Source organism: Mustela lutreola, chromosome X (genome assembly GCF_030435805.1).
Source record: "Mustela lutreola isolate mMusLut2 chromosome X, mMusLut2.pri, whole genome shotgun sequence".
Taxonomy (NCBI): domain Eukaryota; kingdom Metazoa; phylum Chordata; class Mammalia; order Carnivora; family Mustelidae; genus Mustela; species Mustela lutreola.
This window is the reverse complement of record NC_081308.1, coordinates 131412943-131440538: the sequence shown is the minus strand read 5'-3', so window position 1 is coordinate 131440538 and position 27596 is coordinate 131412943. Positions and strand designations below refer to the sequence as shown.

At 58.1% G+C, this 27596-nt stretch overlaps 1 protein-coding gene across 5 annotated transcripts; it reads left to right on the top strand.

The window, feature by feature from the left end:
* On the top strand, window positions 1–27179 carry PDZD4 (PDZ domain containing 4). 5 transcript variants are annotated; one of them, XM_059157094.1, is made up of 8 exons: window positions 1–345; window positions 21246–21481; window positions 22474–22564; window positions 23013–23111; window positions 23963–24025; window positions 24405–24506; window positions 24771–24881; window positions 25018–27179. In XM_059157094.1, exons 1-8 carry the CDS (start codon window positions 286–288, stop codon window positions 26533–26535), a joined length of 2280 nt encoding a protein of 759 aa, XP_059013077.1. In that variant the 5' UTR covers window positions 1–285; the 3' UTR covers window positions 26536–27179. The 5 variants fall into 5 exon arrangements, with proteins under 5 accessions (XP_059013077.1, XP_059013075.1, XP_059013078.1 ...); XM_059157092.1 differs by having other exon boundaries at window positions 21246–21499; XM_059157093.1 differs by lacking the exon at window positions 1–345 and adding an exon at window positions 1175–1322.
* Window positions 27180–27596: the final 417 nt, after the last annotated feature.

The window sequence follows — 27596 nt, the reverse complement described above, 5'->3', positions numbered from 1 at the left end:
GGGGTCGTCGCCCAGCAACGTCCCGCGCGCCCGCCCATCCCCCGCTGCCCTTTTTCTCCCGGCCGGTGTGAGGGAGCATGCCCGCGCCCGGCCTCGGGCTGCCCAGTTAACCCGAGGGGCGTGGAGCGGCCCCTCCCTCGGGGGCGTCCCCCCTCCCCCGCTGAGCGGCCCGCCCCCTGCGCTAGGGTATGGCCCCCGGCCCCGGCCCGGGACCCGAGGTCCCGCGCTCCGGCCAGTGAAAGGCGTTTTCCCGTTCCCGCCCTCCTCCCCTCGCTGGCCAGCACCATGGGATGTAATATGTGCGTGGTTCAGAAACCGGAGGAGCAGTACAAAGTGATGCTTCAGGTAGGGGCCGCTGGGGCGGGGGCGGGGGCGTGGGTGCCACCTGGGAAAGCAGCGGGCGGCAAACCTGGGAGGGCTGACGGGCTCGGAAACGAACGGTAGGGAGCCATTCCCGCCCTCGATTTCTGGGGCTGCTGGGTGTTGGCGCTCCGTGGGAACCAGTCACAGACGCGGGAAGCTGCGTGGGGATGGGGTGCAGGGCGCATCCCTTGGGCGCCCGGCGTAGGTGGGGACGTGGATCCTGGGTGCAGATCGGTCTGGCTCGGGAAGTTGGGCTCGGCCTGCTCCGGCGCGCTTGCACCCCGGGCCCGGGAGTCCGGAGGCGCGGTGCTGCCGGCGCCGGCGCGGGATGGAGGTTGCATAGCAACGGGCTTCGTTCCCTGCACACGCTCGCGGGGCTGGACCCAGGGCGGAGGAGGGAGAGGGGCCCCCGCGGCGCGGGGGGCGGCCAAATCGTGGCCCCCGAAGACCAGGGGCGCAGGAGCGCGCGGGCGGTCTGGGGCCGGGAAGGTTATCCCGGCCCCCACTCTCCGCTCCGGCCTTGCCCAGATGGCGGCTCCCAGACTGGGGTGCCGCGGGCTCACCGAGCGGAGGGCGATCTGCAGGCAGCGGTGCCCGGCTCGCTCTCTGCCCTGCAGGGCCTCGGGTCCGGGGCCGCGGGGGGGCGTGGACCGAGAGGTGCTCGGCGGGGCCGGAGGGGATACGCCCGGCCGCGGCCTCGGAACCCAAGCCCAGCCCGGTGGCCCGGAGCGGGGCTTCCTTGCTTGTGCGTGGCGTGACTTCGTGAGTGCGTGCTTGTGCCCCGTCTGTGTGTGCGCGGAGGCTCCTCAGGCCTCGCGTGTGTGTACTTTCTGTGTGCGCTCAGAGAGGTGTCTAGGGAAATGTCCCGCATGGTGTGGCCTCAGACGCCCCCGGGGCTAAGTGGAGGGAGTTCCAGGTCGGAGGAAGTCGGGATCCAGGGGCAGACCCAGCGCAGACAGGTATGCACTTCGATCCGGGTTTATGGGTCAGGACTGGGGAGCGGGCGCTGGTCGGTGCGGTGTTGGCTGGGGGAATAGGGTCTCCTTAGAAGAATGGGGGAACTCCTGTAAGCATCCGCGGGGGCGCGGTGTGTGTGGGGGTGGGGGAGGCATCGGAGGCCGCGGGAGCCCTGCTCCGGGACTGTGAGCCCGGTTCTGGTCCCGGTGAGCGGGAGGCGGCGGGAGGGCGACTCGTGCTCTGCCCTGGCCGCGCGGCTCGGCTCCTCTCCGAGGCCCTGGCTCCCCGGGCGCGCGCGGCCCTCCGCTTTGCCCGCTCGCTACCCCTCGCCTTTCTTCCCATTTTCTCCGTCCGCCCCCGGGCTATGCCTCTCGTCCTGTTCCCGGCCATTGTCATTGCCCGCTCGTGGAATCGGGCTCGGTAACAACTCGCGCTGGGACCGGAAGGCGGCCCCTCGGAATCCCAGCGGCGGGCACCGGGGCTGCGCTGGGTGGTGGGTGACGCCGTGGGATCCCACCCTCGCTCCTTCCTTTCTTGGAATTATTTCACCAAATGGCAAGCGATTCCAAAGCTCTTGGCTCTTGACTAACTCAGAGAGGGATTGAGGCCGTATTTCGTGTAAGACCGATCTCACGGGGGTGCGTGGAACAAGAAGGGCCACCTGCGCCGCCCTGCAGGCTGGAGACGAGCGGCAGTGGACGGGGCAGCGCGAGGTGACCCTTCGGGCTCCCCCTGGCAGTGACGGAGGGGAGGCTGCCGCAAGGGGGCAGGCACCGCCGTCTGGGAGGCTCCGTGTTGGGGGAGGGCTTGCGATGGACCTGGGCAGGAAAGTTCGGAGCCGGGCTTTCCTGGAGAGAGCGCTCCAGGCCGTCGGGAGAGAAGTCCCCAGAGGAGGGGCCCGAGCCGCCAGCGGCCCTTTGCCATTTCCTGGTCGGGGTTGCAGCCGTCGCAGGCCGGTCTCTGGGGGCACTGCCCCCTTTTAAAGCTCCTGAGGAAGTTTGGGCAGAATCAGACCCTGGATGCGCTTTTAAAAGAGGAATGACCCTTTAAAAATGAAGGAGCCGCCTCGAGGCGGGGCGGGGAGCTGGGTGGCTCGGCCTCTTACTAACACCGACCCTCCATTTTGGCTCCGGTCCTGATCTCAGGCGGGTGAGATGGAGCCCCAGCCTGGGCTCGTGTGCTGGGTGTGCAGTCTGCTTAAGATTCTCTCTCTCTCCCCCCCTCTAAAATAAATAAGTAAACAAAATAAAATTAAAGGGAGACAAAAGAAGATCGAATAAAAAGGAGCTGGAAAGCAGGGGAAACCATTGGTAGGCCCCGACGACCCTGTTGCTGGGGCTGGAGGCCCAGGAACAGCACGGAGAGCATTTGCTGGCCCCGTCCAGTCCTCTCAGAGCAGAAGGAAGCTTCTGTCCCAACAGACCAGTCAGAGCCCTTGCTTGGCTCCCGTACTCCCCTAAACCCTGGGGAGTAGTGTCAGTGGTGCTGACACTAGCGTCCGTGGTGCTTCTCCCTGTCCTGTCTTTGCCTGCCTGTGGCCTCTGCACCCGGCAAGAGTGAGGGACCTGGGCGGGGCCGGCGCAGCCCAGAGGGACGCTCGCGCGGGCCTGCACCGCTTGCCCCGGTGCTTCCATGTGCCTTCCATCCCCCAGCCCCCAGCTTGAGAACCCAAAGTTGTCTCTTCTAGCCTCGACTTCCAGGCCCTTTTCTCGTGGTGGCTCGCAGGCATGAGACTGGCTGCAGCTTTACTGAGACTGCCCTGAGGAAGTGTGCGGTTGCTGGTCGTGATATGTTGGGAGCTGTGCAGCCATCCTGCTGTCTCCTCCCAGAACAGTCATAGCTCCGGAAAGAAAGCCCGTCTTTAGCAGTCCGGTTTCCCCTAACACCTCTCAGCCCTTGGCAGCCACTCACCTTTTTATGGATTTGCCGGTTCCAGACATTTCATCTTAATGAACCTTATGAACCATACAATATGTGATTTTTTTTTTATGTGTGGCTTCTTCCATTTATCATGTTTTCTTTCAAAAATTTTTTTAAAGATTTTATTTATTTATTTGACAGAGAGAAATCACAAGTAGATGGAGAAGCAGGCAGAGAGAGAGAGAGAGGGAAGCAGGCTCCCTGCTGAGCAGAGAGCCCGATGCGGGACTCGATCCCAGGACCCCGAGATCATGACCTGAGCCGAAGGCAGCGGCTTAACCCACTGAGCCACCCAGGAGCCCTAAAAAAAATTTTTTTTAAGTAATCTCTACCTCCAACGTGGGGCTCAAATCAAGAGTTCCGCACTCTTCCGACTAAGCCCTACCCAGGCACCCGCTGGATTTCTTTCTAGTGCTGAATTATATACCCCATCGCATCACTGTGCCGCATGGGGTGGATGGACACTGGGGTTGCTTCTACCTTTTCCCAGTTGTGAATAATGCTGTTGTGAACATGGATATACAAATATCTGAGTCCCTGCTTTTATTTTATTTTATTTTTTAAAAGATTTTATTTATTTATTTGACAGACAGAGAACACAAGTAGGCAGAGAGGCAGGCAGAGAGAGGGGGAAGCAGGCTCCTCGCCGAGCAGAGAGCCCGATTCAGGACTTGATCCCAGAACCCTGGGATCATGACCTGAGCCAAAGGCAGAGGCTTTAACCCACTGAGCCACCCATGCGCCCCCTTTTTTTTATTTTTTAAAAGATTTTATTTTTAAGTCCTCTCTGCACGCTCCGTGGGGCTTAAACCCACAGCCCTGAGATCAGAAGTCACAGGCTCCACCTACTAGGCCAGCCAGGCGCCCTCAGTCCCTGCTGTGAATTCTCTTGGGACTGCTGGATCGGATGATAATTCTGTCTCATTGTTTGAGGAGCTGTTGATCTCTTTTCGGTGGGGGCTGAGCCATTTTATATTCCTACCAGGAAAGTAAGAGGGTTCCACTTTTTCCATATTCCCCCAACGCATGTTTTTTAGACAGCGAGAGAGGGAGCACAAGCAGGGGGAGTGGAAGAAGAAGAAGCAGGGTTCCCATTGAGCAGGGAGCCCCCAGCTGGGCTCCATCCCAGGACCCTGGCAGCCACTTAACGACAGACCTGACAGACCCCCCAGATGCTGCAGCGTGTTTCCCATTGTCGTCCTCCTGCTTTGCATGAGGGGTACCGCGGTTTTGATGTGAAGTTCCCGAGTAATGCTCAGTATCTTTTCATGTGCCATTGGTCTTTTGTGTGTCTTTTCTGGAGAAATGTCGATTTGGATGCCAGTGCCACTCTGCTTTTACTATAGCTTTGTAAGTTAATCTTAGTTTTTAAATTTTTAAAAAGATTTATCTATTTGAGAGCGAGAGAGCCTGCACGAGCAGGGCGGGGGGCAGAAGGAGAGGGAAAAAGAGTGTGAAGGAGATTCCTAGGTCAGGACCTGGGTCAGGGGCTCCATCTCATGGCCCTGAGATCATGACCTGAGCCAAAACCAAGAGTCCAGTATTACAACCAACTGAGCCACCCAGGAGCCCCTGTAAGTAAAATTTAAAATCAGGAAGTGTAAGTCCTCCCAATTTTGTACTTTTCGCCATTGTTCTGGTTATTTGGGGTTATGTTAAGTTTCTTTTTTTAAAAAAAGATTTTATTTTATTTTATTTATTTGACAGAAAGAGAGAGAGAGAGATCCATTACAAGCAGGCGGCAGGGGTGGGGGGAAGCAGGCTCCCCGCCAAGCAGAGAGCCCGATTTGGGGCTCGATTCGAGGATGCTGGGATTATGACCTGAGCCAAAGGCAGAGGCTTAACCCACTGAGCCACCCAGGCGCCCCGGTTAAGTTTCTATATGAAGTGTAGGATCAGCTTGCCAGTTTCTAAAAAGAAGGCAGCTGCAGTTTTGTCGGAATTGAATTTGTGCATTGGTTTGGGCGGAGTATTAACCCATGAACATAGGATGTCTTTCCACATGGGTCTTCCGTTTCTTTAAATGATGTTTTGCATTTTTGTTACATTTACTGCTGATTGTTTTATTCTATCTGATGCTATTGTGGGTTGAATTGTTTTCCTTTTCATTATTTTTTAAAGGTTTTCAAAATTAGATTTTATTTATTTATTTGACATTTATAGAGAGAGTCCACGCACAAGTGGGGGGAGCAGCAGAGGGAGAGGGAGAAGCAGGCTCCCGGCTGAGCAGGGAGCTGGATACGGGACTCCATCTCAGGACTCTGGGACCATGACCTGAGCTGAAGACAGTCGCTTAACCACCTGAGCCACCCAGGTGCCCCTAAAGATTTTTAAAAGTTCATTTATTTAACCAATCTGTCCACCCACCATGGGGCTCGAACTCACCACCCTGAGATCAAGAGCAGCGTGCTCTTCTGACCGAGCCAGCCAGGAATTTTTTTTTTTAAAGATTTATTTATTTATTTGAGAGGAGAGGGAGAGCAGACAGACCCTGTCCTGAGCGGGGAGCCCAACTTGGGGCTCGATCCCAGGACCCTGAGATCATGACCTGAGCCGAAATGTCCTGGGGGGCTGTCCAGGGGGCTGTTTTCTGAACTTACTTTTCATCTTTCTCATTGCTACTGAGTAGAAATGCGGTTGATTTTTGTATATTGATCCTCTGTGCTGCAACCTCACTCAACTCATTTATTAGCGCTCATCGTTTCTTAGTGGATTCTGGAGGATCTCGAATGTGTGGGATTATGTCAAGGGCAAACTTGGATACTTTTCCATCTGCTATTCCAACCCGGATACCTGTTCTTTCTCGGTCTTGCCCACTTGCTCTGGCTAGAATCTCCCGCAGGATGTTGAGTAGAAGGGCTGAGAGCAGGTGTTTTTGCCTTGCTGCTGATCAAAGAGGGAAGCTTCCAGACTTCCACCAGTGACTTACAACTTGCTGTAGGTTTCTCATAAATGCTCTTTATCAAGTCAGGGAAGTTCCCTTTTATTCGTAGTTTGGGTGTTTTTATGATGAAGTGTCATAGGACGTCCACTGTGTTCTGAGCCCCTCCTGGGTTTGGGCCCTTTATCCCCCTGCCCCCGCCAGCCCCACCTCTGTCTGTCCCGCTGGGGTGTCATGGGTTGTCCCCAGGCATGCACTGGGGTGGGGGAGGGGGTGCCACAACAATGAACTCTGGAGAGGTAGAAAGGTCCTGGGGGATGGGCGGTCTTGCAAGGTGCCTCAGGAAGAGGCGGGAACCAGATTCCGGAGCGTGGAAGGTGTGGAGAAAGCAGCAGCGGCGCCAAGGGCACGAGGCCTGCTGAGACCCCTTCCTGGTGCTCTTGCTGGCTGGGGGCCCGCTGTCCTTCCGTGGGGCACCTTGACCCCTTTGTCGTGAATCTAATCACACCCCACTCTGTTTGGGCTTCTCTCTGCCCCTTTGCCTTTTCCCCTGCCACCCCAGACTTCTAGATCTTGGCATCCTCCCCCGCTACTCCATACCATCACATGCTTGCTGACAGGCCCCGTGCCTGGGAGACCTATGTGACAAAGGAAACTGGCCTCGGGCCTGCCGCCCCCATTCCCTGCGGGGCCGGCCAGACTTCCGCTCTTTCAGCCGAGTGAGTCAGGACCACCACCGGCTCCCCTCTGTCCACCTTGGGAGAGGCCACAGCCCTGCAGGTCTCCTTGTGAGCACCCCCCCCCCCCCCGCTGTGCCAGCCCTCAGTCCCCACGTGGAGGAGCCACAGACCCACCCCCTCCCTCTACACCCCCCCCCCCGGGCCTTTTTGTGATGGGAGAGATTGCCTGGGGAACAAAGAGGCAACAGTTGGGGAGAGCAGGGCAGAGAGCAGGGCAGCGGGCAGGGCAGCGGGCAGGGCAGCGGGCAGGGCAGCGGGCAGGGCAGCGGGCCCACAGCTGTCCCCTTCCTCCATCTTCCTCCCTCCTTGGTGGCGGCTCTTCTCCCCCTGACACGCTCCCTGCCCCTGAGTCGGGGCTTCCTGTGAGCAGGATTTGTGGGTTGCTGCTGAGGGTAGCAGGCCCTCTGGAAGCAACTGGAGAGAGCACGACCGCGGCGCTGAATTCCAGTAGCCGTCATCTGCTCGGGCTCACCATGTTTTCCATTGTCGCAACATTTTAAAATGCCCTTCCTTACCTCAGTTGCAAGGACTGCCTGAGCCATGGAGCTAGGAAGTTCTAGAGAATGCAAACTAACCTACAGTGATTGAAGACAGACGGCATTTTGCAGGGATGGGCAGAAAGAAGCATGGGTGGAAGCGAGGGGCGACAGAGGCATGGGGCTTCGCAAGGAAATGGTCACTATCGCGGCTGTGACGGTGGTGTCACAGGTGTAATTTACAGAACTGTAAAGCGTAATGCTCTGAATACGTGAATCCGATTACATGGCAACTATACCTTAGTAAACCCTTAAAAACAAGAAATACGTGTAACACACACATACCAAAGGAAAAACACATGAGTGTACTTAACCCAACATGGGGCCCTAGTGGGGTTGGGGGTTCTTTCCTTGTTTCTGCTTCAGGGTCCCCGCAGGGAAGACAGTACCAGGTGGGAGGAAACAGTGCCTGCCACCCGCGGTCATGGCCATGGGGAAATCCGGCAGCCTTTTCTCCTAGGCCCTGGGTCCGCTGGGATCTCCTTTGGCTAGAGGGTCGAGTTGCGCCATCAGGCCATGTGGTGGGTGGTTTAGGCGGGCAGATGGATGGAGACAGCCTTACTCGTGGCCAGGACACAGCCAATGTCCGGCGACAGAAGGACGTTCAGTAGTATTCTGAGGGTTTGTGTCATGTGAAAGAAAGGAGAGGAAACCCTCCGAGAGAGGAGCCCCCAGCTGTGAAGTGGAAGGCCCGAGATTAGTGAGGACGAGGGACATCTGCACGTCTGCGAAGCAGGGCTCAGGGGCTGCTGTGCGGAGCAGCCTGCTTCTTGCCCACGCTGGCTTGGAGCAGTGGAAATGAGGAAGATCACATAGACAGTATCATTCCGGGGCGCCTGGGGGACTCAGTTGGCTGAGCTACTACTGCTTTTGGCTCAGGTCACGATCCAGGAGTCCCACGATCAAGTCCCGAATTGGGCTCCCTGCTTGGCGGGGAGTCTGCTTCTCCCTCTGACCTGTCTGCTCTCATGCTCTCTCTCTCTCTCTCTCTCAAATTACAAAAAAAAAAAGATGGGCGCCTGGGGGGCTCAGTAGTTGAGCCTCTGCCTTCGGGTCCTGGGATCAAGCCCTGAATCAGGCTCCCTGCTCAGTCAGCAGCCTGCTTCTCCCTCTGCTAGCTACTCCCCCTGCTTCTGTTCCCTCTCTGGCTGTGTGTGTCTCTGTCAAATAAATAAAAAATATTAAAAATAAGAAAAGACTATCATTTTGGTGACTGCCGGCCTTGGAGAGGTCAGGTCAGCCCAGAGGTGGGTGGTGGATGTTTTTAGTTGTTGTGAGCTTACACCTGAAGGTTGATCCTTTTTTTTTTTTTTTTTTTTTTTAAGGTTTTATTTATTTATTTATTTGACAGAGAAGAGCTAGTAGGGGGAGTGGCAGAGGGAGAAGGAGAAGCAGGCCCCAGCTAAGCTGGAAGCCTGAGGTGTTCTGGGGTTGAATGCCACGCAGCGCTCCATCCCCCCCCCACCCTGGGATCATGACCTGAGCCAAGGGCAGGTGCCCAATCTGCTGAGCCACCCAGATGTCCCCCCGCAAGGTTGTTCTTGATGATAACCTCAAGAATTGTTTTTCTTTTTCTTTCTTTTTTTTAATTTTAACTTTAATTTTTTAAAGATTTTATTTATTTGTCAGAGAGAGAGTACACACAAGCAGGCAGAGAGGCAGGCAGAGAGAGAGGAGGAAGCAGGCTCCCTGCTGAGCAGGGAGCCTGATGCGGGACTGGATCCCAGGACCCCAGGATCATGACCTGAGCCGAAGGCAGCGGCTCAACCAACTGAGCCACCTAGGCGTCCCTTTTTTTTTTTTTTCTTAAAGATTTTATTTATTTGACAGAGAGAGATCACAAGTAGGCAGGGAGGCAGGCAGAGAGAGGGGGAAGTAGGCTCCCTGCTGAGCAGAGACCCAACGTGGGGCTCCATCCCAGGACTCTGAGATCATGACCTGAGCCGAAGGCAGAGGCTTTAACCCCCTGAGCCACCCAGGCACCCCTGCTTTGCTTTTTCACACAGGCCATCTGGGTTACCCTCCCTTCCCAGCCACTCTTCCCAGGCAGGACCCAGAGGCGCCCTGAGAGGCCTGCTTCACCTAGAATTGGGGGCAGGGCAAGTGGATCAGATTTCAGTAGACCCTGGGTGGGCCCCACCCCCCACTCAGCAGCTTTGGGGAGATAAGGACTAAGAGGGAAGGAGAGACCCTTTGAGTCACTTGTCTAGTGTCTGAATCCCATTCAGGTCTGGGTGTCCTTCTTGGTTCCTTGAGTGCATGACCCCAGACCTAGGCCCTTGCTAAAATGTAGAACTGGAGGAGGCCAAGGGCCTGAGAGTGCATTTCTCGCAAGCTTCCAGGCCACGTCCATTGCTGCTGGTCCTTGGACCAGCCTCACTAAGAGCAAGGAGCTCAGGAAGGAGCTTGGGGGAACATCAGTGAAGCCCTGGATCACGTCAGCATCCCCCAGGGGGAGGCAAGACATCACCTGGGACCTACCAAATCCATTTCCAGGGGCTACTGCCCCACTGAGGTTCCCAAGGGACATACTGTGTTCCAGATAAGCAAGGCTCCTTTTCCATCACGCACATCCTCACCAACACGCACACAGCTCCCCGAGGCACCTGGACATACACACCCAAATGGCTAAAAATGCTTTTGAGACGAAGGCCTCCCATTCTTCCTTTTCTTTCTCCTGCCCCTGCGCAAGAAGTGGCGGCCACAGTTAGGGGGTTGGATGGGCTGGTTTGTCCAGGCAGCCACGATTGGGGGCGTGCATTTGCTGGGCCAGTCACGTGATGTTGGAATGTACTGCCCAGCTAGATTCTTCCAGATAAAGACATTTCATAGCCACTGACACTATTCATTTAGGCAAGGATCCTCCTCAAATGGTAAAACCATTACTTAAAGGGTGTCAGGGTACGGGATGGTCACAGGGTCTCAAGGAGTTACCCCGGTACCTTGTAAATTAGGAAGGGGAAAGGAGAGACCTGGCAGCCGTGATTTTGACCATGTGACTAAAGCAAATTAAGAGTCCCCAGCAGTGGGACGGCCTCATCCTAGTGCCTCCTGATGCTGTTGGTCTGGAAGGGGCAGGACCCAGCAATTTGTCAGAGCAGTTAAGCTGAATCTAGTGAGGGCAGATCCAGACTCAGGCATTGTACAAGGCAGCTGCCCCAAACCTCTTCCGAGGTCAATGCCATGAAAGTTAAAAAAAGAAAAAGTGGATAGATTATTCTAGATTAAAGGATACTAGACACATAACACTAAATGTAATGTGTGTGGTTCTTGACTCTATCCTGGGTCCAGAAACCCGAACAAACGAGCTGTAAGGGCCTTAGGGGTACATTGTGGAGATGTGGGGGTGGCTGATGATGGTGGTTCTCCTGGAATGGGAGTATGGCGCTGGCATCTTGCTTGCAAAATCGTGTGTGTAGAAAGAGGAGAGCGGCGTGGGAGTGCGCACTCTGCGGGAGAGCTGCCTCCAGGGAATGTAGGGTTGCAACGTCCCTGTGGGTTGACCATTTTCAAAATCCAGAGTTGGGAAAACAGGAGCGAGGACTTGTGCTGGGCCATTGAAAACAGGAGTGCACAGAGTCTGCCCTTGGCTCAGGCTTCCCTTCTCTGCTTTCTCTGTCCCCCCTGGTCTGTTGGTTTGGGGGTCGGCGGAACAGTTGTCTGAGGCCAGGACATACCTGTTAGCAGCGCTGAGAGCCACCCAAGGGCGCACTGATTTACCCCAAGTTGCAGAGGGCAACTTCCGGTTTTTGTTGTCTCCTTGTCTGTCCCTCCATCCGCAGAGTGGGGTTAGGAGGGTCCTAACGTAGCCCCACTAGGACATTTTATGTAGGTAGCCCTCTACTCCCCTTTCGCAGGCTTCCCTGGGGTCGCGGGCCCCGCCCGGCCGGGCTCCTTCCGGGGCGCCTTGCCCACGCCGTGCTCCCCGCCCTCCCGGAGATCCCGCAGCACAGCCGCCCCGCACAGCGCCCGTGGAGCCCCGCACAGCTGCGCCAGCCTCCCCAGGTCGGGGCCCGGAGGCTTGCGGCAGCCGAGGGTGGGAGCAGGAGACCATCGCCGGCCCGGCTTGCGCCGCCCTCTTTGTCTGCGGCTTCCGACTGGGGCGGGCGGGGGGGGGGGGGGGCGGGGGGCGGGGCTACTGCGCCGGGGCCCCGCCCTCCGCCGCCCGGGGCGCCGCCGCCTCTCAGTCGGGAGGCGGGGCGAGGCGGGGCGGGGCGGGGCAGAGCACCTTACTCCCAGGCCGCAGGCCCTGGCTGTGTAGCGACTGGTCACCCGGCTTCCCGCAGAGCTCTCGCCCCCGCCCCGCCTCCCCACCGTGTCCCCTCGTTGCCCCTGTGTCTCCCTCACCTGCCGCTGGTGATTCCTCTCTTCCTCTGTGTTCCCTGCGCCTAACCCATGTCCCCCAAGGCTGCGCGGCTGCCGTTTCCCCCCGTCGCGCTCTTTGGCCTGAGGTCTCCCTCTTGTAAACCTCCCTTCAGCCTGCAGACCGCCCGGGTCTTGTCTCTCCTGGTAAAACCCAAAGGCAGCCCCCAGCCACTGGGACCCGATTCTCTGCCAAAGTTCCCAAAGGCTGTGTCTGTACAGACCAAGCTTCTCACTCCGCCCAGCGGTGGTCCACCCCTTAACAGATGTCGCAGGCCAGTCTGGCTGCTGGGCCAGCCGTTCCCTCCCCCTCCATGCCGTCTTGTTCAGCTTTCCTCCTTAGCTTCTCTCTGGCTGGCTGTAAACTCTGGGTCTCTCTCTTCAACTGCTAAATGGAAGCGTCCCTCATAATCGTCCGCGGGCCTCTTCTGTCGACATTCAATCCCCCGTTATCTCCTCCATCTCATGCTTTCCTATATAACGTATTTTTATTTTAAAGTAATCTCTGGGCCCAACCTGGGGCTCAAACCCACAACCCTGACATTAACGACTGTGTCCCATCTCAGGCCTTTTTTTTTTTTCTTCTAGAGATTTTATTTAATTATGTGAGAGAGCACACAAGTAGGGAGAAGCAGGCTCGCCACAGAGCAGTGACTGGATGCGAGGCTTGATCCCAGGACCCTGGATCATGACTTGATCTGAAGGCAGCCGCTTATCCAACTGACCCACCCAGGAGCCTTTTTATTTATTTATTTATTTATCTTCGACAGAAAAGTGGAGGCAGAAGAAGTGGGAGAGCGCCCCCCACCCCATCTCATGATTCGTGACACATGTAGGAGGAACAGGCCATCGAGGATGTTTGCATGTCTCAGGAACTTCACATCTGAGAAAAACTTTCCATTAATAAAACATGCCCATTTTCCCTGTTCCCCCAACTCCCGCGTCGTCCACAGTGACCCTCATCTTCATAGTCTCTGCGGAGCTAGGTGGCACTCTTCTATTTTGACTGCAGGAAAGGCTGGGACATCAGATTTGCCATCGGTGCCATATGCATGGGTGCCAAATACATTCGCAGTGTTGTACAACCATCGCCACTATTATTTCTAGAACATGTTCATCACCCCAAAATGGAACTTCATTAAACAAGCACTCCCCATTCTCCCTTCCCCTAGCCCCGGCACCCACTCCTGTACTTTCTGTCCCTACGGATTTGTCGTTGCGGAATCACACAGGTGGCCTTTGCAGTCGGCCTTCGTTCACTCGTCAGGCCGTCGTCCCTTTCTGCAGGGCATAAGCCACCTTGCGGGTGTTACCACGTTGCATTTATCCATCGGTGGGCGGACATCGAGGTGGCTTCCAAGTGTCGGTGGTTACGGACAGTGCCGCTATGAACAGCTGTCTGCGCCTTTCCGTGTGGATGCCTGTTTTCTAGACTTCTCCACAGCCACTGTCCCGTTTTCCATCCCCCCCAGCGCATCAACACCTGTCTTCCCCTTCACCCCAGCCATCCTAGTAGACGTGAGTGGGGATCTCGCTGTGCTTTTGACATGCGCTTTCCTGATGGAGAGCAAGGCCAGGCATCTACTCTGTGCTTGTCAGGCATCCTTCCTCCCTTCGGGTCCCCTTCTCCACCGCCACCTCTGTCCCAGGCCAGGCCACCATGATCTCCGGTCTGGGCTGCTGTGGTTGCCTGTGGCTCCTTCCCCCACCTCCGCTTGGTCCCCTCCTCTGCTGGGGCCACAGGGGGCTGCTCCTGTGTGCGCCCGGCACTCTCCAGAGAGCACCAAGGGCTTAGCTCTGGCAGGAGCGTTCTTCAAAGTCCCTACCGTGGCTGGCTCCTTGCCGTCATTCAGGTCTTAGGTCAGGCATCCCCAGGGACGCTGTCCCCTGCACACTCCATCTAAAGCAGGCCCCACCTGAGCTTTTTCTACAGCGGAACTCAGGGCTCTGCGTGCGGTCCCAGACGGCCTCACTGGCTTGTTCCTCGCCTGGGTTCTCTGAGCACAGGGATCACGTCTGTCTGCTTCATGGCTGTTCTTCCTGTTCTTCCAGTGCTCGGCTGGAGAAGGAGCATGTGCCCTCTCCCTTCCAGTGGTTCCCTGCTGTCCGGGGACACGGAGAGTCCCTCGTGCACCCAGGACCCCTGTGGGGCCCTCCTCCCCTGGACTCCCTGCCAGGGACAGCTTTGCCCCTCCCCCTCCCACCTTGGCACCAGGTTCGAAGCAGTCTGCCTCCCTGCTTCCCTGCTTCCGAGGCTCATTCTCCACTATTCTCCACTGTCCCTCCGCTCCCTGGAGAAGCCGCATGAGGGACCTCACAGGTCTGTTCTAGAACTTCGTTGTCTTCAGTCGCCTGGAATGAGAGAGACAAGTGGGTAGTGGCCCACTTGCCCATATCCATCCCCACTGTAGTCTCTGACATCCCCCTCACCTTCTTTGCTCACTCCCAACACCCCTGATTGCTAGAAAGTTCTTCTACCATTGGAGCTCCCTCCCCACCCTCCTTTAGAACCTGGGTTGAGGTATGTCCCTGCCTTAGCTTGTATCTTGTCTCCACCCACTACCTGATCTGCTGCCCTTTGCCTGTCCACCCCCTGGTGGGAAGGGGTCCGCTGTGACCTGGCTTGCATCAAGGGGCTGGGGTGGGCCTTGTGCGTGGGTTGGCCACAAGCTTCTTCTGAAAGCAGACCTGGGGGCCTGCCTGCTCTGCCTCCCTGCCTTGTTGGCTGGTGCTTATGGAGTCAGTGCTCCCCCAGCCCCAGGGGCCTCCTGTCCTCTTCTGCTCAGACACTGGGGCCCACAGGACACCTTCTGTAAATCCCACCTTAGAGGGAGGCAGTAGGGGCCGGCCTGCGGGGTGCTGCGCCGGGGGAATGGGGAGGGTGTCTGCTCGGTCCTGCTCCCCAGGGCCTGAGACCCATTAAGGCTCACTGGGGGGCCCTTTGGTCAAGCCTGGCCCCTGGGGTGGGCGTGGGGCATGTCCCTCGAGATCACCTCCTCTAGGGGGTGGGTGCTGGGATTCATCCCCCTCACCTAGAGCCCTCAGCCCCCTCCCCGGGCCTCCTTCATTCCCTCTGGGATTTCAGGCTCCTTTTTGGGGACACCCCAGCAGGAAATGGAAGGCAGTAGAGGGAGAAAGCAGTGCTTCTCCTGAGCCGCCTCAGATCAGGTGTGGATGTGGAATGTGATGTGACTTCATTAGTGCTGCTCGTTATGCCGGCACCCAGGGCCCTGAGCCCAGAAGACGCATTCCCAGCCTGAGCTGTCCTGGGGCTCGGAGCACACACCCATCCCCTGCCACAGAGCCTGAGAACGACTCTGAATATATCGGGCCAGATTGCTTTTGTGTGTTTTCTCTATGATCATAAAGGTGATGTTCATTGGAGAAAATACTAGAAAGAACAAGAGAAAAGAGAAGTCACCTGTAAATACTATCTCCCGTGAATTTCCTCCTATTCTTTAAAGAAAGTATTGTGTTAAACACATATGTGAATATATGTAACATATGCCCAGACCCATGCTCCCAGAACTGGGGTCGCCCTGCTCTAAGCAGGTCTTTTGCTTAATATTTTATCGTGAGAATTTTCCAGCAATAATGTTTTTTTTATTTTGCAGTTCATAAACATTTATTGTATTTTCAAAAAACAGTACAGGAAAAAAGGGGGGAAAAATCTCAGATTTCCTTCCCACAACGATTTTATACATTCTTTCCCAGCCTTTTTATTTTGTATGGTAATCAACCTAGTTCACATGTCATTTTATATCTTTTTAAAAAAGATTTCTTTGTTGGGGCGCCTGGACGGCCCAGTCAGTGAAGTGTCTGGCTCTCAGTTTCAGTTCAGGTCTTGATCTCAGGGTCGTGAGATCGAGCCCTGCATGGGGCTCTCCAGTCAGTGCAGTCTGTTTGAGTTTCTCTTTTCCTATCCCTCCGCCCCTCCTGCTTGTGTTAACTTGCTGGCTCACTCTCTCAAAAATAAAGAAATAAATCTTTAAAAATTTATTTATTTGGGGTGCCTGGGTGGCTCAGTGTTGGTTAAAGCCTCTGCCTTCTACTTAGGTCATGATCTCAGGGTCCTGGGATCGAGCCCCGCATCGGGCTCTCTGCTCAGCAGGGAGCCTGCTTTCTCCTCTCTCTCTGCCTCTCTGCCTACCTGTGATCTCTATCTGTCAAATAAATAAATAAAATCTTTTTAAAAATTTTATTTATTTGTTTGAGGGGTAGGAGGCGCAGAGGGCGAGTCCCTGAGATCACAACCTGAGCAAAACCAAGAGTTCAACACTTCACCCACTGAGCCACCTAGGCGCCCCATTATATCTTTTTTGAGAAACAGGCATGTTACTGGAAGACTGTGGTAGGGCAGCTGTGTGCTTTAATTAGGTAGACACTCAGTGCTTAAGATAGTTGTGAAGTTGTCGGCCTTAAAAATAGTGCTGGTACCTGACTGAGTTAAATGTAGGAGTGTAGGGCTCAGCATTTCTACTCCTACACGTACAGCCCAGAGATTAGAAAACAGGGTCTCAAACGCTTGCACACGAATACTCAGATATTCACGGTGCCACGAAGTGGGAACAATCCAGTATCTATTGACAGATGAATGGGTAAACAAAATGTGGTCCTTCCATATAAAGGAATATTCTGGCATATAATGGAATGTTATTCGGCCATAAAAGGAATGAAGTACTAATGCTTACTGCAATATGGACTAGCCTAGAAAATGTGTTAAGGAACATCTATTACTTAGAGCAAATTTACTGGATTGAAGGGGGTCCGGACGGAGAGTGCGTGACTAGGTGACGCGGCCAGCCAGGATCAGGGTTCGGAGGTGGCCACTGCGCTAGGGCCCCGGGGCGGCCCCGCTGGCAAGGTGCTCCGGTACCTGCAGACCTAGGGACCTGGGTGCTCTGCTGGTGCATAGACCGGGAACCAGGCCACGCCCCCCAGGGCCATGTGAGGGCCACCCGGGCCACTCTGAGCAAAGGGGTGCCTTGAGGCTTGGGTCCCCTCTCCCCACAGTGGAAGTGAAGCGGCTTCCCGCCCAGCTGGGATTGGATTAGAGCTGTGGGTTTCAGGTCAACCCACTCGGGCCCATCCGGGCAGCAGGAAATGGATCCGGGCATGGAGAGCTCCTCTGAGTAGCGAGCATGACGTCTGCCTCAGGGCGAGGCGGTGCTTGAGGTTTTGCTTGCTATGAAGCCAGCAGGATCGGCTGCCGAAAGATGGTTCCAGCTAAGGCAGGGTAATGCCTGGCACATGGGACGTGGCGGGGGGACATTTCAGGTGGGCTTCAGGCGTATGTGGAGTGTTGGAAGACACAGTGGATGTCTTCTGGAATGTTCCAAAGAAGAGAGGTTTGTACTTGAGAAGGCAACATCTTCTAATAATGAGAGTTTCTGACAATGGGCATGGCCAGCAGGTAGTGCGGTCCCTGAAGTGGAAATGACCCTTCCCACTGCGACCCTCATTCTGGATTTCTTCTGGCTGTGTGGCTCATGTATGACCTCACGGGTCTCTCGATCGAGCACCCTGTCTCACTGGGGCTGTGCTGTCAGTGGGGAGTCTGCCAAGAGAGTCTAAAAATTTTTGATATAAAAAATTAAAAAAAAAAAAAAGAAAAAGCAAAAGCAGGTGCCCTGGCCTGGTGGGAGAGACAGACCCAGAAGCAGAGTGGAGGCCCCTTTGGAAGCTTGGGTGGGGCCCCTGGGGCCTGGCTTCTGCTCTGAGCTGGGGATGAGCCTTTGAGCTCTGCTGGGCCTTCTCGGGCCTGAGGAGCCTGAGGAAAAGGAGCGAGGCCCGGGCCAGGCTGCTGGCCGCACGCGTGCGCCGCACTTTCTCCCCGGGGGGGTCAGCTGAGCCCGCCGCAGCCCCTCAGCGGGTGTCTGCTCCGCAGCCAGGGTGACTCTGGGCACCGGTGGACACACGTGGGGACCTGTCCTTGAGTGGGTGTAGGGGACAGGAGGGGACAGGAAGGGATGAGCAGCTGCTGAGGCAGGGAAGAAGGGTGCATGGGGGGGACGGAGGAGAGGGAGGGATCCAGGCGGACGTGGTGGGGGGGGGGCAGGGGAGGGAGGGGAAGAAAGGGCCGTCCAAGAGGAGAACGGGCGACCCCCACACAGGGTCGCGGCTGCTGTTGTCACCGGGCTCCCGCCCACCCTACACAGGCCACCGCCCTGCAGATGCAGCCCCTCCTGTCCCGTGCTGGACGTGGTTCTTGGTGCTGGCAGGTCACTTTCTCCCGCCGCTCCGGCCACCCGGGCCTCCAGCGTACTCCGTCCCCCTCCAAGTAGGGGACTGGCCTCCCCTGCCCCTGGCTGTCCCCGTCCCTGTCCGGCCCCCCCCCACCCCCGTGCGACCGTCCTGAAACATTTCTCAAGTACGGAAAGGTATCGCGCGTCCTTCTGGCATCGGGGCGTACTGCCTCCAGCCTGGGTCTCCGTCTCAGTGGCCTCAACATTTATCCCTTAAGAAGGCAGATTTGAAGCCGCCTGACCCCAAGCCTGTCCTTCCCTCGCCTGAGGGCTAGTGAGGTGGTGGGGCTCCTCTGTGAGTGCGGGCTTTTCTACTGTCAGTGTCGTCTGTTTTCTTAGGGTTTTGTTGGAATTCTTTACGGAGTATTTTGGATAATCTTTTATCGGTTCTATGCATTGTAAGGATCCTCTCTTAGCCGGTCATTTCACTGTGTTTCTGTCATTTGTTTGGAAGTTTTACCATTTAGCATAGTCAGATGTGTGTCTTCCATTCCTGCTGGCCCGTGTCCATCTTAAGAATTCTCTGTCGCAGCATCGCGGACATTGCCCCTCACGTCCAAGGTAGGCAGTTTCGCTTTGTCCTTTTAGGACTTTGGTCCATTTTGGATCATGGCTAACGGGGTCTTGGAGGCATTAGGGGAGGGCGGTGGAGAGCAGGAAGGAAATTGGTCTCAGACGTCTTCCTCCCAGGGGGCCCCTGGGAACATTTGCATGTGACTGGGGAGTCGCAGGGCGTGGAAGGGCAAGCTATCCTGGGTTCAGACAGGTTGAGGCTGGAGCAGGTCCCCCGTGGTCTTTTTGGAACTCATGGTGGGAGGACAGGCACAGGTGTTTGCAGAGCACTTGGCCGGTACTGTGGGCCTGGCCGCAGGCCGCTTTGCTCATCCCCGCGCAACCCCCCCCCCCCCCCCACGCCCCAGCTTCCCCACCGTGTCCGGAGCCCACACCCAGTCTGGGAGGGGCTTGTTTCTAACTTGTCAGGACCCGTCTCTGCCTCGCTCCTCTTCCTTAGCTCAGGAGCACCCACTGACGGAGGAAGAGGAGAGAGGAAGCTGAAGGCGCGTGGGTCAAGGGGAAGCTGCTGGGTGCCCCAGGCCTCACTGTGATGACCTCACCTCTATGGGCACCCATCCTCCTCCTCCTCCTCCTGCCCCAGCCCAACCAGCATTCTCCTCCTCACTGTCTGGACCCAGTTTCCATAGCAACGGGGTTGCAGGTGAACCAGTGGATTCAAGGGAGAAAGACCTTCCTGCATTTCTCAATGTCCCTTGTGGCCCTCACTTGTGGCCCTGCTCGGGGCACACCTAGCCTTTGACAGCCCAGCCCTTACACATTTTAGGGAAGCCCTTGACTTAAGGGCAGTGGGGAGCTGGCTTATGTCCAGGACCAAAAGCCCTCGTTCGAAGCTGTGGCCGATTTCCGTGGCGTCACTCAGCCCGGGAAGAGACACACAGGCACACGCCAGACACACTAGGCACCGGTCACGCTAACAGTGCTAACAGGAGAGTGTAGTAGAACTAGAAAGTCATGAGCTTGGAGTACTTACTGCCTTTGTTGTTGTTTTCTTTAAGATTTTATTTATTTATTTGACAGAGAGAGAGATCAAGAGCAGGCAGAGGCAGGCAGAGGGCGGGTAGTAGGCTCCCCGCTGAGCAGAGAGCCCGAGGCAGGACTCGACCCCAGGACCCTGGGATCATGACCTGAGCCAAAGGCAAAGGCTTAACCCACTGAGCCACCCAGCTGCGCCTGCCTTTGTTTTTAATATAATTCGTTCCATTGTAAGATTATTGATAATGGCTGTGTTTAATAGCTGGCTCGCAGATTTCCCGACAGCTTCACACCCAGCCCTGCTAGGGTCTTTGAGGACATGCTTGATGTTTCCTCTGTTCACAGCCTTTCCAGCGCTGCCCTGCCCACAGTTTCCCGAATTTCTCCCGTGCCCCCTGCCCCCCACACTGTGGTCTCTCCGGTGGTATTGACCACATTCTCGCACTTACCTTTAGTTGGCAACTAGTAACTTCTTGGCAGATTTCTGTGTTCTTCTTATGGTTTTCTGTATTTTTCAAATGTTCTACAATGAACCTGTGTTTCTTGCCTAAGTACACCAGATTGGTTAAAAAAAAAAAAAAATGTTTTCTGACCAGGGAAAGTTTGTGGAGCCGGGAAACATCAATACTGAGCTTCTTATCTACAAGGACAGAAGGAAGTAGTGGATAGGTAATTGTTTGCTTTTCTGACATGGCCGTGACCCCGGAATGACATCCAGGCGTTGGTCTGTTCCATAGCAGCCGGGAGATGCTCTTTCGCAGTCGGACGGGGCGTGTCTCTGCAGAGCTCCCATCCCCGAGACGCCCAGAGACGCAGATGGCACTGTGGGAATTCGGAGACTGGGACAACCTGGCCACGGTGCCCAAGTGCGGCCCCTGTCCCCTCATCCTGCACTCCTCGTGCTGACTGGTGGGGACTCTGCTTCCGCCTGCAAACACGCCTCCCTTTCTCCCTTCCCCTGAGGCCGGCCAGGTGCCCCCTGCTCAGGGAGCCTTCCCCGGAGGCTTCTCCCCAGCTCCTGCCACTCTGCAGCCCAGCTTGTGACCTTGACTCACTCACTCCCTTCGGTTTGCTGGACTTCGGTTTCCTCAAGGGCACAATGGGGCGTTGGGGTCAGGGTCTAGGGGAGACATATTGGGCGCCCAAGAAATGGCAGTTGTCTTACGAGGATCACTTGATTGGCACCTCCCTTAGGTTGTCTTGGCATGTGAGGGGGCTCTGTGGGGGTCACCCTTTGTCTTCAGTGATTCTGTCATTGGCTTGAGGACAGATCCTGTCCTTGACGTCTGCGTGCTCTTTTTGACCCTCCTGCCTGAACCTAGTTATGGACTGACTCCACTGGGAGAGGAGTCCAGGTCTTCCTCCAGCCCTGATGTCAGATGAGCACGACAGAAGTGCTGTCGTTGCCAAGGGGGCCTCGCTGCGGGTCTCCTAGAAGCTAGCTCTGGCCTCTGTGCTGCCTGGAGGAGAAGCAGGTCCTCAGGAGCACTGAGGACCGAAGCCTGGGGGGGCTCCTGCTGGATGACGTTCTAGGGTGGGGGTGGAGTCCTGGGGGCTCCCTCAGGCCCAGGCAGCACCATGTAGGGGTAGGGCTGAGATGTGGGGCTCCCCCGGGCATGAGGGTGGAGAGCGCACTTGGCCATGGAGAGCCGAGCAGCGGGCGGGTTCTCACGGGGGCGTGTCTCTGCTGCAGGTGAACGGGAAGGAGCTCTCCAAGCTGTCTCAGGAGCAAACCCTGGAGGCCCTCCGCTCCTCCAAGGAGCCTCTAGTGATCCAGGTGCTGAGACGCAGCCCCCGCCTCCGGGGGGACAGCTCATGCCATGACCTGCAGCTGGTGGACAGTGGCACTCAGACCGACATCACCTTTGAGCATATCATGGCGCTGGGCAAGCTGCGCCCGCCCACCCCGCCCATGGTCATCCTGGAGCCGTACGTCCTATCTGAGCTGTGAGTCGCCCTCAGGAGGGCCCCGGGCCCTGCCTCCAGAGAGGGCACGCCACCCAGAGGCTACGTCGCCGCAGCTCTGGGCGTGGCAGGGAGACCCTGCCTGGCCTGCCCTCTTGGGCAGGAAGCAGGCTGCTTGGCCTCCAGAGCCGACTGGGACGTCCAAGGGCTCAGCAGTCTGGAGGCGTCTGCGGCCTCAGGCTGGACAGCAGCCGGTGCAGGGACCGGGGAGGCTTCACACACAGGCTCCCTTTGGTATCTCCCCTCCCCCTCCCGGGACCTTGCTCCTGGAAGGTTGGGGGCCTCCGCTCCTCCTCCTCCACCTGTCTTCTCTGCCGTCCATCGTCTTCTGCCTCTCAAGCATCCTTCCTTGAATCTTCTCACATCCTTATCTGTCCCATCCTTTCCCTGCTCTGAACTTCCTCCATCTCTTCGGCTTCTTTCTGGCCCCTTCGGAAGAAGGGCGTCTCATCCAGGCCGGGTGGCTCATTCCGCTAATCTAAACCCGTGCCTCAGGGCGGGGGTCCCGGGATGCCCTCCTCTGCAGAGAGTGAGGCCCCTGGCCGCTGGCAGCCGCGCTTAGCCTTTGGGGCAAGGAGGGCTGCCCCTGGAGGTAGAGTGGGTCCTCCTCTACTCCCTAGCAGTCCTCTGGGGCCTGGATAACTCCTGGGGGCGTTGCATGGGCGGGACCAGTGCCGGGGTGGGGTGGGTGGCACCTGCAATTTGGAGAAGTGGGTACCCTGCCGGCTGGGCTGGGCGACAGGGCGGGATGGAGTGGGGAGAGCGAGGCATGCCCTTGTCCTCCGTGCAGAGCCCTGCACACTCCCGTTCAAGAAGCATTCCTGGTCTTTGCATGGATGCATGTAGCTCAGAACGAGGGGCTCCATGCTGAGCTCAGTGGGAGCGGCCAGCCCAGGAGCTGGGGCTAGGGCACTAGAGGAGCAGATGGCTGGCCTGACCTCACTTCTCCTGGGCAGCCCCCCCATCAGCCATGAGTATTATGACCCGGCGGAGTTCATGGAGGGCGGCCCGCAGGAGGCAGACCGCATGGACGAGCTGGAGTATGAGGTGAGCCAGCTTCAGGAGCCGGCCCCGGGACGGCTGTCCGCAGCCCAGCTCAGGCCTGGCTCCCCTTGTCCCCAGCGGCCAAGATGCACGGCTGCCTACTCCGGCTCACGGGCCAAGGCGGGTCAGATCGGGCTGAGTCGGGGAGGGGCGTGGGCGAGGTCCCTTAGTCAGTCTGTGTCAGTGAGTCTGTGTCCCACGCATGTCTGTGATCTGTGTGTCCCGTGCGTCTCGCGTGTGTCTCGGGCATTTCCTGGCAGGGGAGACCGCGACACACGTGCGCCACTTGGGATGGTAAGAGAGACCCTCTAAGCTGGAGGCTGGAAACTTGCTTCCGGTGGCGAGCTGCCGGGGTTGGGGCTGGGCCGCGGCTGCCACCCGCTAGCATGCCTCCGTGCTCACCAGTTTTGGGGGCTTTCTCCCTTTGCTTCCCCCGCGCCCGCTGTGGCAGGAGGTGGAGCTGTATAAGACCAGCCACCGGGACAAGCTCGGCCTGATGGTGTGCTACCGCACGGACGAGGAGGAGGACCTGGGCATCTATGTTGGAGAGGTACGGCGGCGGGGCGTGGGGGCGGGCCCTCTAGGAGGTGGTGGGGCTCCAGGCCTCCTCCTCAGGCGCCGGACCCCCAGGCTGCACTTGGCACCCGCAGTGGGGAGGGCGGGGCATCGTGGTGGCGGGTGACACGGCAGCCCCATGAAGAGTGCCCACACCACCCCGATCCCTGTGGCATTTCCATGCGGTGCGGGGCTCTAAGGCAGCCCGCAATGCCCTGGCTGCCAGGGGCGGCGCCTGCTTAGTATCATGGGGCACGTGTTCGGCCCCCGCCATCCTCCCCGGGAGACTCGGACTGGGAGCGAGGCTGAGGTCTGGGCCTGGCTTTGCTCTTCTTCCCACAGCCCGCAGCCAGCACCCCCTGGAACTCATAGGGTTGTTCTTCCCCACCTGTCCTTGGTGGACATGGTGCATCCAGCCGCCCGCATTCTTGTTAAGTCAACCTTTGCATGGATACCTTCCTGCCCATTGAGCCTCAGAGCTGGTGTGGGTGGGGCCAAGTGCGGGGAAGTGTTCAGCTTCCTGCACTTGCATTGCCTGCATTTGCCCGGCCTCTGGCGTGGAAAAGAACAGGTTTCCACGCACGAGAGTCTACGAGAGACCGCTGGGGGCCTGGGCCTGGGGAGCTTTTAGCTGGCTCGTGCTGGGGAGAGGTGACTAGCCCAAGACCCACTGTTTTGTCCCTGCCTCCTGGAGCTCGGAAGCTTCCAGTCTGAGCTGAAGAGGGAGCAAGCCAGGAGATTGTAGTTTGGCTTCAGAAACCCCTCCCCAAGGTGAGGCTGCCCCTTGCTCCCAAAAGGGAACCCGAGTGAAGGATGCCAGGTCCCCATGATGCATCTGCCTTGCAGGTGAACCCCAATAGCATCGCAGCTAAAGACGGCCGAATCCGCGAGGGGGACCGTATCATCCAGGTGAGTGGGTGCGTGCGGGCGGTGCGGGCAGGCCTGACCATGGCCCCGATGTCCTGGCCGCCCACTGACCTCTCCCTAGCCAGTCCCAGCTCTCTCCTGCCAAGAGCCTCGCCCGATGGCTAGACATCCTGCTGTGCCTGAAACCGGGGCTGGGTCTTCTCTCTCTCCGGTCCGGCTGCCTTGGGAGATCTGCTGGCATCGAGTGTCTGTGCTGCTCTGGCATGAGGACCCCTTCCTCTCCCTGGGCACCTTCTACTTCATTTCCATCCTGTCAGAGCTCAAGAGCCTTTCCTAACCCAGGACGCTCCACTAGGGTAGGGCCTGCCCCAGAGCCAGCCCTGGCATTCTGTGTGATGGTCCCTTGGCTTGTTGCATGCAGATCAACGGTGTGGACGTCCAGAACCGGGAGGAGGCAGTGGCCATTCTGAGCCAGGAGGAGAACACCAACATTTCCCTGCTGGTGGCCCGGCCCGAGAGCCAGGTGTGTGTGCACCCGGCAGGGCCCTCCGGGACCCCTGGCATCGGGCTTTCTGTGGGGGCTGCTGATGGAGGGTGGGGCGTGTCTTTGGGGCCCATTTCCCCTTCCGGCCTCTGATGACCGAGTGTGCTGCGGCTGCCCTCTCGCCTGGGTTCATTCAACCTCCCTGAGACCAGGAGACCGGGTATGGTACTTAAAGGCAACCACTGGGGTTGTGTCCTGGGCGGTCCTTAAAGCAGTGGGGACAGCAAAGTTCTGTGTCTGCAGCTGGCAAAGCGGTGGAAGGACAGTGACCGGGATGACTTTCTGGATGAATTTGGCTCTGAGCACGAGGGGGACCTGCGTGCACGGAAGCTGAGATCCCCCCCTGCCCAGCAGGTGAGGAAGGAGGCAGGGCGGGTGGGGGGGCCAGGGGGCTGGGGCATGTGGTAGATGGGCTGGACCCGAAGGCCCTTCTGACCCCAAGCCTGGCCGGCGGGACCCATACCGAGTGGGACTCCTCTTTCTGCCCCAGCTCGGCCATGAAGAGGAGAAAGGGGTCCCCGATGTGGGCACGGGTCTGAGCAACAGCCAGGAGCTGGACAGCGGTGTGGGCCGCACTGATGAGAGCACCCGCACCGAGGAGAGCTCCGAGCACGACCTTCTGGGGGACGAGCCCGCCAGTGCCGCCAACACCCCTGGTGCCCTGCGTAAGAGCCGGGACCTGCACTTCAGCATGGACTCGCTGCTGGCAGAGGGGGCGGGGCTGGGCGGAGGCGACGTCCCTGGCCTCACCGACGAGGAGTACGAGCGCTACCGGGAGCTGCTGGAGATCAAGGGCCATCTGGAGAATGGCAACCAGCCGGGCCTGCTCTTCCCCCGTGCTGCGGGTGGCAATAGCGCCCTGGACGTGAACCGCAACGAGAGCCTGGGCCACGAGATGGCCATGCTGGAGGAGGAGCTGCGGCACCTGGAGTTCAAGTGCCGGAACATCCTGCGGGCGCAGAAGATGCAGCAGCTGCGGGAGCGCTGCATGAAGGCCTGGTTGCTGGAGGAGGAGAGTCTCTACGACCTGGCTGCCGGGGAGCCCAAGAAGCACGAGCTGTCAGACATCTCCGAGCTGCCCGAGAAGTCGGACAAGGACAGCACCAGCGCCTACAACACTGGGGAGAGCTGCCGCAGCACCCCACTGCTCGCCGAGCCCTCGCTGGAGAGCCCCCTGCGGCGGGCTGCTGCCGGCAACTCCAACTTGAACCGGACCCCTTCCGGCCCCGTGGTCAGCGCCCACCCCAAGGCACCCCCCCTGCAGGGGAGCCCCGCCAAGTTCCGCTCTCTTTCCCGGGATCCCGAGGTGGGCAGGAGACAGCACGCGGAGGAGCGTGTCCGCCGAAGCCCCAAGACGGGCGCGACCCTGGAGCGCGTGGGTCCCGAAGGCAGCCCATACCTGTCTCGGCGCCACCGCGGCCAGGGCCAGGAGGCCGAGCACTACCACAGCTGCGTACAGCTGGCCCCGCCGCGCAGCCTGGAGGAGCTGGGCCAGGGCCCCTTGAGTCTGGCTGCAGGCCCTCGCGTGGGCGGGGCCGCAGTGGCCCCCGAAGCACCCCGCATGGAGTGGAAGGTCAAGGTGCGCAGCGACGGGACCCGCTATGTGGCCAAGCGGCCCGTGCGCGATCGCCTCCTCAAAGCTCGGGCCCTGAAGATCCGCGAGGAGCGCAGCGGCATGACCACGGACGACGACGCGGTGAGCGAGATGAAGATGGGCCGCTACTGGAGCAAGGAGGAGCGGAAGCAGCACCTGATCCGGGCGCGGGAGCAGCGGAAGCGGCGCGAGTTCATGATGCAGAGCCGGCTGGAGTGCCTGAGGGAGCAGCAGAACGGCGACAGCAAGGCTGAGCTCAACATCATCGCCTTGAGCCACCGCAAAACCATGAAGAAGCGGAACAAGAAGATCCTGGATAACTGGATCACCATCCAGGAGATGCTGGCCCACGGCACACGCTCTGCTGATGGCAAGCGGGTCTACAACCCTCTGCTCTCCGTCACCACCGTCTGAGCCCCGCCGCACTCCGGGGCGGGCCCCCCGACCCAGCCCAGGTCCAGTGAGCCTCCCAAGACACCCATTCCCTGCTCTCCCTTAGAATCTAGTGTGTGTCCGTGCGTGCGCACAGGACTTTGTGACCAGAGAGAAACCCCCAGGAGAAGGGACGCTTCTCTCTGTCGGCTACTTCCTGCTCTCCGAGTTTGGTGACCGCGTCAACAGTAGGCATGGTGCAGGGGCAGGCCTGTCGCAGGCCCCCCTTCAGCTTCGTGTGGGCCATTTGTGCGCAACACAGGCCCAGGCACATATACGCACGCACACGCGCACCCCCCAGAGCTCTCAGCGTGGGTGCTTGGGGACAGGAAAAGTCCAGCTAGAAATCAGAGGTCAAGAGGACTGTCCTAAGCACAAGAGAATGCCGGGCTTTGAAGCTGTTCACAGTCTCGCCCCTGCCGGAGGCCTTGGTTATTTGTAGACAAAGGCACCCCTGAGTTTTGTGGGTTTGTTTTTTCCCCCTTTTCTGTGCTTGCCAATTGTTGTCTTTTTGTTTTGTGGACCTGCTGGGGTGGGGGGCTGGCAGCTCCTTCAGGCAGCCTGATGAAAGTGGAACCCCCAGTGATGGCTGGGAAGGAGGTGGGGGGGGAGGAGGAGAGGGAGGGCTGGGGCAGGGGGAGGGGGAGGGAGGGGGAGGGAGGGGGAGGGAGGGGGAGGGAGGGGGAGGGAAGGAGAATAGGAAGCAGCTTTCTTGGGCATCTCCGCCCTTGAGGTGTGGGGATGGGGAGCCTCCGATGTGGCTTGTGTGGCCGGCCCTGGGGGCCACTTACTTCCCCGATGACCTAGGGAGAGCTAAGGCATAAGCAGCTGGGGAAGGTTTTGGTGACAAGACCCATGGTGAGCTGCGGGAGAGGCCTGGACCCGAGTGCCGGGCCCTGCGGGCTGGGCTGACTGGGGACCCGCTCTGTACCCCGCTGCCAAGTGTGTAACTCGGAGAGCCTCAGCTGGAGGCAAACAGGCCGCCCTCCCCCACCCCGCATCGGCATTGAGAGAATAAAGCAAAGCTGCCTTTCTAAGGTGAC